General features: G+C 35.4%; 1 protein-coding gene across 1 annotated transcript; it reads right to left on the bottom strand.

The window, feature by feature from the left end:
* Positions 1–474: 474 nt before the first annotated feature.
* LOC133877413 (serine/threonine-protein kinase Nek5) lies at positions 475–8,516 on the bottom strand. The gene is made up of 14 exons (XM_062315695.1): positions 7,811–8,516; positions 7,627–7,693; positions 7,456–7,521; positions 7,298–7,344; positions 7,148–7,193; positions 6,932–7,012; positions 6,806–6,848; positions 6,642–6,691; positions 5,810–5,891; positions 5,681–5,730; positions 4,699–4,772; positions 3,053–3,104; positions 2,308–2,961; positions 475–2,222 (listed from the first exon to the last, which is right to left on the bottom strand). Exons 1-14 carry the CDS (start codon positions 7,894–7,896, stop codon positions 735–737), a joined length of 2,886 nt encoding a protein of 961 aa, XP_062171679.1. The 5' UTR covers positions 7,897–8,516; the 3' UTR covers positions 475–734.
* Between the last annotated feature and the right edge of the window lie 3,931 nt (positions 8,517–12,447).

The raw sequence follows: 12,447 nt of genomic DNA, 5'->3' as shown, positions 1-12,447 counted from the left end.
AAAATGTGTAGTGATATTTCTGAAATGGGAAGTTCTTTCCAAGCACGGTAGAAGCAATTTCTTTTGAGACTCAAACATAGAGAGGACGATGACAAAAATATGTGCTGCACTTCGCCTCGTCGTCACGGTGACTTCGACCTTTACTTGACTCCTGCATTTTCTTTCCTCCTACTAGAAAAGAGGCCCAAAAAATGCAAAATACAATGAACAATTTGTTAAATTGAAAAATCACCCAGCAAAAGTCCCAAGGAGTTCACATTTGCAATTAAACCTAGATGACCTTTTACAGAAGTCCCAACAATTGACCTTTACATCCAAAATTTCTTGAACCGCTTTCAGAGTTTTAAAACTAAAACATGTATTAACAATTTTTCAGTACTCCATATGAATAATAAGATGAGTATAATTCACATCTAACAACTTACCTTGCTGCTTAGTTATAAGAGAATGAACCAAACATGGTTTTACTATACGTTTGGAAGGAACACAATGTTATTTAATTTGTATGGTCACTATGTACAACAACAGAAGGCATTGAAAGAATTACATAATGAGACCAAAAAGAAAGAAGACAAGGCCTGGTTGTTCTCTTTAAAATCCAAACCGAGCTTGAATATGGATAAAAAAGGAAGAAAAAAAAAAGAAGAAGAGAAAAGCATGACAAAGAGCTAAGAGCAATTAGAGCAATTACAAATAATATCAAATCAGAGCAAGCTTACCGCAGATATGTTACTTCATGAACTCCTCCCTATGTCCTCAATCATCATTCCTTTAAGACTCTTTGCTAACCAAATAGCTGTCTCCCTTGGGGAGACCTTGTCTTTCCCAAAAGGCTTCAAAACAACTGCAAGCTCTTCGAATCGATTTTGCTGGAGCAAATCTGCAGACAATTCTAGTAGCCCTTCAAGTGCATCTGCCCTCTGCCTAAAAGACTTAACATCCAAAATTTCTTTTACTGGTGTTTCCTCTTCAATCACAGAAGGGTTAGGTTTTGTTGGGTCCGAGGTATCAGATTTTGGAACTGAAGGGACAGGATCTCTCACATCCAATTCCTTGAGACTGGATTGATCAGAAACATTTGATTTTAAACTCAAGGTTTCGGAGTCACTTGATGATATAAGATTCGTAGACGCAGTCACGTTTCTCATCCCTATTTCATCCCTTACTGCATTTATGAGCTTACCAACATCCACATTCTGAACCCCCATCTCTACGGTTTCCAGCACTGGCTGTTCACTCCCAACTCGGAAACTACTATGCCGTATAACATGTATGATGTCATCGAAAGCTGGTGAAAGATGGGTGGCACCTGGCTTTTCAAAAATGGTTCCTTTGTCCGGCTGCAAACTCTTTTGGCTTGACAAAATGGGAGACACAATGGAAGGGGTACTATCTGAAACTGATGATAGAAGTTCCCTTACAGTGAACTTGTCATCACCACTGGATGCATATGTAAGGTTTGGCTGGTTCACTATATCAGGCCTACTACTCGGCCTGCTTCCAGCCGTATCATCTTTACACACAGATCTTTCTTCACAGCCCAGGAGTGGGAGTTCTTGAACCACACTGGAACTCATTTTCTCGTCAGCAACAGAGGTATTCTGAAGACCTAAGATGGCTCCAGAGGCTTGGACTGAGCACATTACAGGTCTAGTGTCATATCCATGGTTTTCTCCAGCCATATTTTCAGACATCTCAGTATGCAACTGGGTAGTAGATGAGCAACTGGGTTGATGTGATTCTAAACATTCAGAATGAGTGATACCCGTATTATCAGGAAGTATGTGTTCTTTCATGTCGATAAAAGGAGTTGTTGCATCATCACAAAGCTCAAATCCTTGCATTGACATTGAAGATGAGACAGAATGGCTATTTTCTGTTCGCATTTGTTTTGAGTCTCTTACTTGAGCCTTCTGGGACTCTTGTATATTCTGCTTAGAAGCATGTGTTAGGCAACTGTTAGGCACTTGCAGAGGATTCTTTTCAGCTTCACGGGGCATCTCACTCAGACCACACTTGACAGTACTGCTCACCGCATTTGGAGCTTCAACCCCCACTTGCTTCATCCGTCCTGGAAATGGTGATCGTCTAACTATATTAGGAGGGGTTCGTTGCCTTGGCTTAGCAGGAGATCCTTCTTCAACAACTTGTTTAACAGGACCAGATAGTGGAGTCACATCGTGTTTCGGTTTAGTTTTAGGTGAAGACTCAATTATAGGTAACTGCAGAGACAATTCAAAATCTATTCAGTGATCAGGTCAATGCACGTAATGAAACTATAACAGAAAATATGAATCGCAGTTGTACCTGATGCTTTAAAGGATGCGATCCCTGAATCCGCTTTGCAGAATCGAAGGATGCCTTTGCTGGTGCAATCGTCAGTGTATCTGCATTAGACTTAAAACCATGAACAACAGCACTAGGTTTGGGCACTTTAGGCAACGCTTCTGTGTTTGTTCTTTGGGTCAATGCACCTCCAGACTTTGTTTGATGGCCCCTCATTGGAGAACTATTTTCTCTAACTTTCCCTTCTTTTAAAGCCATCATTATATTTTTAATGGTTTTTGACTGCCTCGACTCAATACTGGGCATATGTTCATTATGAGTGGGTTTCATCACCTCTTGCTCATTCATTTTGACTGTGCACATGTTGAGCCGATGTTCTTCTTCACTAAGCAGAAGCTTCTCAGTGCCATCTTCGTCATCAATAGAAGCCAAATCTGTGTTAGTGCCTTTATTATTACAGTTTGAGACCATCACTGGAATGCTTTTTTCATTTGAAAGCAAACTATCTTTGTCACTGCTAGAACTAGTACTGTTTTGGCTTTCAGCCATATTTCTCCGAGAATTACGAGCGGCAGAAATAGGCTTCTCTGGGGAATGTGCTGTTGGAGGACTGAAGGATGGACGATATTGATCAACAAAAGGCTGCAAATATGGGTGCTTCAGAACATCAGATGCCTGGCCAAGGTACAAATCCAAAATGTTAAGATGAGGTACTGCAGGTGAAAAAAATTTAATGTAACACAGCGAATTTGGTAGAGAAGCTTACACTTGGCCGATGCTCAGGGTTTTTTCTCAGCATGCCCTTGATAAGTGTTTTCCTGTGCATGCAATGTAAAATAAATTATTTATCACGCTTTTCAGTGTTTGATATTTAATAGCATATATAAAGTACGTGAAGTTTGTGTGAATAACACTTTGTTTGGGTAAGTAGAAATTGCACGCATAACACAAGAAGTATAAATTAAGTCCTGAAGTTAGTTATTCAAGTTATTATTGGGACTTTTTCAAGGGTTGGTAATCACTCTCTCTACATTCATAAATATCCCTAAATCTTCTCTCTTTCTCTCATCAGAGAACTTTCAGGTTTAACCACCAATGCCAATGACTCTGCCACTCTATCTCTCTGAACAGCATACCAATTCCCATCTCTAGCCCCTTAAATAGTTGGTCAACCCCCAAAATGTATATTCATTCTACTTTACACAAAGCTCTGTCCGTATATGAGCATGCTATTCTACATTATTAAACTAACACCAAAACTTCAAGCTGTGCGCAAGAATTCTCACCCAGCTATTTCTTTTGACCTAACAGCACAGAAATGGCTTTTTGCACTCAAATTGAGCCGGCTTTTCGCACTCGAATGGAGCCTAATAATTTGATGTTAATAACAAATCCTATATAGGTCTTGAGATGATAGCAGAAAATTAAGTTGGCATACATGATTTGTACAATGCTTAGACTGACCCGGAAATCAAAGAAAATACATGACCTGTTTTGTGAACTCACTATCCAACTTTCCTTGCATAATTGAGTTACCGGGCTCAAATAAGATCCATTAAACTCTAAATGAAACCACATAAATTTGCCAAAACCATCCACTGTAGAGGTCTATGTGAGGTGCTTAGATGAGAACTTAAAAATTTACTTTTTAATATTAGATACAACCAAAAATGTTACAGTTAGTTATGTTCCAAAAGCTGTATATAATGCATGCATGCATGTCTGAGACATGCAACAAATGGAGCTAAAATGTTAATCATGACATATGAGTAATGATACTTTTCACATCCATTTCGCACTGGCTAACATTACGTGTTTTAAGTGGCTTCTCATGTTAGCCACTTAAAAATAAATGCAAGCCACTTAAAACATGCCACATCAGTTGGTATGAAATGGGTGTGAAGAGTAGCATTACTCATGACATATATATCGAATGTTTGCACTCAATCTCCAATACTTGTATTCAGGAAAGAAGAAAATAAAATGTATAGTCACATACAAAAAGGCAAAAAATCAACGACAAACTTTTAAAGGTCACATAGTTACGGCAGCAAAATCGAGGGATGCTTATTTTCCTCATGACAATTCTAAATGGCAATATAACATTCATAACACTTACATATACATAGCTTATATAAATATATTCAGTCTAGCACCCCACTGCAGGGGCCTGAAGGAATAGCGAGGTAAAGCCACAGCCTAGTCACTACCCAATTAAAAACGCAATCTAACTTGCTATCAAAGCCACCTAGGCTCTCGTCCAGGGCCTGTAGACACATCCAGGTAAAGCAATAGGATAATCAATGCACAGGGCCCAAGTAAAGCATTGACAACACTCATGTAATTTATGATGATGTAGCATATCATCAAATTCAAGTAAAATAAGCTTGACAACAGGAGATTGGAACTTACAAGGATGGGGAATAGCAAGAAGGCAAAGGGCCCATAGAGGAACGATTTATCTTGCTAATTAATCCTGCCATATCCTGAAATCAGATGTATAATGCCAACATCAAACATCTAATAACAACAACTAACATGAAGTCGTGAAACTAAGACTGTAAGTGATAGCATGAAGATAATTAGTTACAGAAAGCCTTTCCAAAGGGTGAAAAAGCATAGAAGATCATATGTTACACCATTAAGCACTTCCAAAGGGATAAAATTCAAATAAATGAAGTTCATTCGGAAAAATAATTCATAGTCTAAAGCATTTCTCTTTCCAAAAATATAAAACATTCAGAAAGCAAAGGCCAGTGGTGTTTAGAACAAATGGAATCTTCTTCTCTCACAATTAAAGTGTGGAGGATTCAATCCCATATAGGTGCATGAGTTGACTCTGCTTATCAAAAAATTATATTCACATTATACATATCATATATAGGTATGTATGTCCAGGATAAAACATGGATAGGCATGCCCAGCATCTATACTTTGTCCCATTAAACAGCAGATCAGCTGGTCTGCCAACTACTTGATTCTATGAAACCTTCCAACACAACAATTTAGAGAGAGAGAGAGAGAGAGAGAAGGCAAAAGCTGATCGTAGGTCATCGTAGTGATTCTGATGGTTTTAGAATCTTCATTACCAAATAGTCATTCTTGAGCACTAACAAAATTATTGTCGTGACATTCTGTTGTGTTGCAGAAAGAAGCACGAAATTTACCAACAAAGAAAACAAGAGAAAAAGTAATGGCAGGGCTCAATTTACTTCTCTAAAAGAAATATACTTAAACTAGAATCGGCAACACAACAATAGAAATTATACAATAAGTTCTTGTTAAGTATGATATCCAAAGAGAAACCCTAATATAGATATTAAACAATGTCTGGAACAACAAAAGTCATTCCTATAAAATATGTCAAAATACAAGAATTGATCTTAAGACTTACAAAAGCTTTGAAAGCAGGACGATGAGCAGCCATCTCATACATACAGCATCCTGGGCAACAAGGAACTATTTAAGCCATAGGCAAAAAAGAGATAAAAACATCACAAGTAATAGAATCTAAAACACATACCTAGAGACCAAATATCAGATTTAAAGCCATAAGGAATATCTGCAAGCAGTTCAGGACACATGTAATTGGGAGTTCCAACTACCTGCACATGAAGGTACAGAACATTTATTAACGCCAGTAAAAATCCTTTTACTTTCCTGCTATTATTATGTTGTTGCAAGTTAAAGAGAAGAAGATTAAGCAATGCTATCATATAAGACGTAACTAACTTTGAATTTACGGGATATAAGCATTAAGAGAGAATTTATCGTAGTTAACAAATGGGAAATTATGGATGAGTGCTCAATAATAGAGGCTGAGTTATTATGCAGAAATTTTCAGCTGTTTTCAGGAAGCGGTATTAAAAATTTAAAACATTTACAGAAACTTAAAAAAAAAATATAAATTCTAATTTCTAACCATGATAAAAATATAACTGAGATTTTGGACAATATGTTCTTGTCATTTATCAACCTCTAAAATCATATGGTACTATATAGAAAGTCAGCAATTTAAGTTATCAAACTTCATTAAAACCGGGGGGTGGTGGGGAAGAGAGTATTTGATATGGATATGAAGATATCTCATTATAAGGCTAATTATAGTCTATGAAATGTGGTACAAATTGAAATGGTGTAGCTAGCTTTAGCTACTAGGTATTGTATAGGCTTGGCAATAATAACATTTCTTTTTTTATTAGTAATAAAGAAATAAGGGAAGAATTTTACTTCTACACTTGTTTAAAAGTATATGGTCTTGATCTTCATGGCATGGGTGTAAAATTTAAATTCTGAGTTTCCTGCCCCAAATCTTTTGCATGACAAACAAAAGAAATTCCACATAGAGCACATACCGAAGAGGCCAAGTCATCTGCCTTCAGAGTTTTAGCAAGTCCAAAATCCCCTATACAAAATCCAGACAAGAGAACAAGGAAATCAGCAAACATGCATAACAAAATTAAATCCTTAATCAGTGTAAAATTGATTAGAACTCAAATAACAACATAGGCAAACTAACCAAGACGAACATCCTGGTCTTTGGTTAGAAAGATGTTGGAACACTGCCAAGAAGGCAACAAACAAATTAGTTATTAAACTTCTATATGCGATGGGGAAAGAGAAAATGACTAGTTTGTAGACATACTTTTAGATCGCGATGTAGAACGAAATTTGCATGTAGATATTCAACTGCCAGAAGTAGCTGTGTGAACCACTTGCAGAGTTTCTAAGCAATGTTTTATCAGCATTACCATTAGTCATAATCCAAAGATATTGACTAGTAATATGAAAATTAAGGAAAGGAATTTTTTTTTCTTTTTTTCTTTACAATAAAATATACATAAAAGAGAAATAACATTACCTCCTCTGGAAAATAAACCCCATTGGACTTTTTCATCATTTCGGCCCTGTTAAAGGTTTAAATGACAAAAATGTGGCAAATTTATATCTACATGATTATGAATCAAAACCCTCAATTTCAAGTTTGTAAGCATTGCAAGAGAACACTCACATGTCTCCACCTTCACAATATCCGGTAACAATGCAAACATAGCAACCCTACATTGAAACATGGACTTTCTAATTCAGGACAAATACCGCAAATGCAGAACTACTTCATCAAACAATCAAGAATTCGATAATTGTGAACCAAAAAAGGAAGCCCCTCACCTTCTCCACCCACGCCTCCTTAAACTCGACGATGTAAGGGTGTTGAATTCTTGCAATGAGAGCCATCTACAATTCCAAATTTTCCAAAAATGCAGAAACGAAGTAATTATCCAAAGCCAAATTTTCAATAAATAATTTTTCTAGACAAAGCCAAATCAGAATTGAAGCTACCTCTTGATGAGCAGATCTTCTGCATCGCTCGGTCTGCCTCGCAAGCCGGATCTTCTTCAAAACATACCTGAAATAAACAGATTCATAAATTCCAACCAGTCCAGGAAAATGCACAGTATAAGAACACGCCATATTTACACAGAACACTGAGTGAGAGAGAGAGAGAGAGAGAGAGAGGCATTACTTCTTCTTCTCGGCCTTGTGATGGACAAGAATGGCGGCTCCAAAAGCGCCGCGACCGATCTGCTCCATGATCTCGTACTGATCCATGCCGATTGAGAATCAATTCCACGAACGCCCCCAAAAAATCAACCAAAAAGAGAACAAACCAAAAAGCAGATCGTCGCTCCACCCAATCAAACTCCTCCTAGTAGTACTTTCAAACCATTTTCTCAGCATCCAGCACCAAATGCCTCAATTCTTGGACCTCCAACGACGATTCCTGCTCATTTGCGCATCACAAGGCCGGATTTGCCAAAGCCACCGACAGTGCTCTCTCTGAACTCCTCACGCAAATGCTAGCTAGTCTTGTACAGTCCTACTTGAATCTAATCATTTTGATTTGCTTCGTTTGAAAAAACAGCGAGCACAGACCTGTAGATTCGAATCTCGTCATCTTCTATACCTATCCATCTCACTGCCGCTTCAATGTGGCCTTGCTGTTCACTCTACTGAAAGCCTACATTTATTTATTTTCTGAAAATTATGAGAGAGAGAGAGAGAGAGAGGTGGTTATTTAACTGGGGAGTGTGGTTAGCGGTTAACTAATAATCTGTATCTCTCTCTCTCTCTTATTCACTTCGCGGAGAGAAACGAGGCCTCATGGGCATGCTCGCCTCCACGCCGACACACACTCTCTCTCCTTCGTAGTCTTTGCGCTTGCAAGTTCTGTTTGGTTCAATAAAGTTTCAGTGGATTTAATTACTTGTATACCCGTAATTCGTAAGTTATATAAAATTCATCGTTTTCTTCAGTATGAAGTCAGTACTCATGATTTTTAATTTTAGTCACGTTATGTCAAGTCAAGAATGAATACCGTTCTACCTTCAAAAAAAAAGAAAAAAAAAAAAGAAAAAAAAAAAGAAAAAAAGAAAAAGAAAGAATGAATCCCATTCTACATAATCTTCCTGGATTTTCTCTTTTTTTATTCATTTTTTTTATTTTTATTAAAATAAGTGATAGAATGAAAGAAAATACATAATTTTTTATAAATTCCTGCATGTTAATAGTTTAAATAACACATGTCGCTTTTAAATACTGGTTTATATAAATTTTCTGCAAACTAATTTATAGGAAATTTTTCTATTCCTGAGAAAAAGTTTAAAGATGTTTAGTGATAAAGTTTAAGAAATATAAAACATAGGATCAACCTTCTTAATTTATTCCAATGAACACTCACCCTCTTGAGATTCTTTGTTAATAAGCAACATAGATGGAGATTCACAATAATTAGTTTTTCGGACAATTAATTATGAAAGAGCTTCTACCCAAATAAATTTTGAGTTGTACTGCCACCTACCTAAACAACTAAATCCCAAACGAATTCTCTCATAAGGATTTTGATTAGGGTGCGTTAAAAAAGCCACGCTGTATGTTTATAATTTTTTTAATTGTCCACATTGAACTTTCACTATCTTTTATTTCTCATAAAACATTTGAAATTAAATCTAAGTAGTTAAAAAAGTTATAAATTTTTTATGACCCCTAATCCAAATTCCTCTGTAATAATGCTCAAATCGCTAAAACAACAAATTAATGCAAATCTTAATCTATATAGAATACAAATTAAAATTCTCTATAATTATTTTTTTGAATTTGATAAAAATTGGGTAAATGATTATGTGAAACTATTTATATAGTTGAGTTTTATAAATAATTTTCACAATTATATGTCTAAATTCTATCACCTTCGATCAAATAATTTGAGATATCTTAATTCCGAGCGTCAACAATGAAGTTGCATAAATTTGACCCACAAAGAAAGAAGACACACAATCCTGTGCTATGAGTTGACAATTGGAAACAATGATTAGTGTATTATACGGTTGCAAAGATAAGCTCATGCATATATATATATATATATATATATATATATATATATATATATATATATATATATATATAATACGGTGCATTAAAGCACCAAGCTGTCAGTGCCCTCTCTTTGTTTTCAGGACCATGTGCCTTGCATACCTCAGGCCCCTAAATCCTAACGTGCGCCAGGTAGGTGTTGCTTTCAATCACAGCACAAGAATTTTTCCCATTTTTCAACCCATTTGTGTGACGCCACAAGCTAAATGCCATTTAGCCTTTTGTTCTGGTTTTGCAATAAGAGACTATAATGCCACGATCGCTGATTGGCTTGGAAATTGGCTACCTACTCTCACTCCGGGTCCGGGGCTCCTGGATTATTCTCTCCACTCCGCTAACTTGCGCACATGCAGCTGCGGAAAAGGACGCAGACACCTGGGGAAAAGGGTACAGCAATCCACCCTTATTGCATGGACAAGGAGAGGAGCGGTTAGTTTAAGGTAAGATAAATTTATTATTATTATTATTATTTTGGATAAATTTATCTCTTCATTTCAACTTACCGACTTCTCTCATTTGCGGTTCATTTGAGCTAGAGAGGATCCAAATAATATTGCATGGACCCATCAAATTGAGGATACATATTTTTTACACTATTCACAAATTTATAAGAACTCAACATATAAATGGTGGGTTAAGATTGAGAGGTCTAACTTGTTTAATTAATTTAGTTGAATTAGTATTGACATATATAATCTTATATGCATGGCTCTACACGATCCGAACCCAATACTGACATTTACTGTTGTCAATTTTTTTGGCACGAACTTCAAACTCAACGTAAAATTAGTGGGTTAGGGTCGAAGAGTTTAACCCATTTAGTTAAATGATTCGAATTATGTTTGACTTGCATAGTCTTATACCTATATCTTGATATGATCTGAACCCGACATGCGAACACGAATTACCACCCCTAATTAAACTTTGTTTAAGGCAGGTAAGTAATTAATAAGTTATATATCACTGCCTTGTTAAAAATGATATATGTTTGGAGTCATTTTCTTGTACATATTTTTTGTAAATCCACTATTAAATTTGTTAAATTTACACGTGGGTTTACACAATCTCTTATACGGAAATAAACAAAAATTATGTAAAATAATAAAACCAATCATTTGGTTAAAAAAATATTGATAAATTGCGTGTATATTACCGTTATCGTTAAAGATGTAGGCTTATTTTCTAACAAGCAACATAACCCATAAAGACTATAAGTTAAATTGAATTAGAGTTTTAACTGGGAACAATATACATATATATAGTGTCACATTTTTTGTTGACACAATGAAAAATTAAATTTTTTTTTTTTTTGGGAAAATGGAGAATTCATTGATCAGGCAATAGCCTCTTGCTAAGCAAGAGCAATATTCTGTAGGAAAAGAGAGCACTCCTCTATCCAAACCTCATCTACCAGTTAGGAGATTGCTAACTTAACCATGCAATGAGCGGCTTTGTTAGAGTACTAGTAAACAGATTCCCTATATTGGTTCCCTTCAATTCCCTATGTTTAGGAAGAATTTCATGAAAATTAAACACAAAAAAATCTCACAACCGATGCCCTAAATATACATGAGGGCCTTGGAAATGTACAGTGATTCCCTAAATATACATGGGCATTGTACATTCCCTATGTATTATTTTAATATAAAAAATATATATTTAATTGATATAAGGAAGAGAGAAAAAGTAGAAAAGAGAGAAAAATAATAAAATAAGAGTAAAAAAAAAAATTAATTGGTATAGATAAAGATAAAGGAATCTATTGTAAAATATTTTTTTTTATAATTAAGGAAGTAAAAAAATACTTTTGTTCCTTAAATATAAAAAAAAATGGTTGGAAATCTAAGCATATTCATAAATTTTTTGCTTATTATAATCTTTCTTTTCACTAATGACATAGTTTTGACAATCTCCAACATTTATTACCAAATTTTTAGTTCAATCACCATAGGAGATAATGATTATATATATATATATAAGTGGAGATAATGAAATTTGTAGTCATGACTCATGGGAATAAAGTTAGGTTGCAAGTTGGTGAAGAATTAAGGAAAAAAGGTACGACCTCATTTTCGTAACATACTTTCCAGTACGTTTCAATGCGCATTAAGATCGTGATTATGATTTATGAGCATAATAACAACATCCCATTGATTATTTTAATGAAATCATAATCAGTGGATGGTCATTGAAAGTAGAGGGTAGTTAGATGGAAGTTAATCAATTTCCTTAAGATGGTTAACTACTGCCAAAGAAATTTAATTTGTTCTCCTTTTTAAGCAAGAATTATGCAAAGAATCAAACAAAGTTAACCTAATTGCGTTAATTTTTCGTACTCGCGCTTGAGCTAACATTGAACTACCTTCTCAACAGTAAATATATATGGAGCACACGGCATAGAGATGAAACGAGTAATACTATATGTGAGATTACTATCCTTTAAATGTGGCATGATTTTTAAAATTACTATTAAATTTGAGATGGATTATTATTAAATGTTAATAAAATTGTGATTTTAAAAGCCATGTTACATTGGACAAAGATCTTAAATCCTATATATATAAACAGAGGCGTACGTAGAGAAAGAACGGAGCGAGTCGCACAACCCAATTAGAAAGAAGAAGATGGTGCTAAAGGCTCTAGGATCTCACAATTGTTGATGGAAAATAATCTCATTATGCTCCGATACCAAATTGATGCACGACAAAAGAAAGATAAACAAAATAAAGA

This window comes from Alnus glutinosa, chromosome 9, assembly GCF_958979055.1.
Source record: "Alnus glutinosa chromosome 9, dhAlnGlut1.1, whole genome shotgun sequence".
NCBI classification, from domain to species: Eukaryota; Viridiplantae; Streptophyta; class Magnoliopsida; order Fagales; family Betulaceae; genus Alnus; species Alnus glutinosa.
This window is presented reverse-complemented; position numbering and strand designations above follow the sequence as displayed.

Excerpts from the sequence above, each read along its gene's own strand:
- LOC133877413 (XM_062315695.1), bottom strand. The coding sequence starts at position 7,896 with ATGGATCAGTACGAGATCATGGAGCAGATCGGTCGCGGCGCTTTTGGA. Across the intron at positions 7,345-7,455 it reads AGGAGGCGTGGGTGGAGAAG|GGTTGCTATGTTTGCATTGT; the intron begins GTGAGGGGCTTC and ends GTTTCAATGTAG. Across the intron at positions 2,223-2,307 it reads CGCATCCTTTAAAGCATCAG|TTACCTATAATTGAGTCTTC; the intron begins GTACAACTGCGA and ends TTGTCTCTGCAG.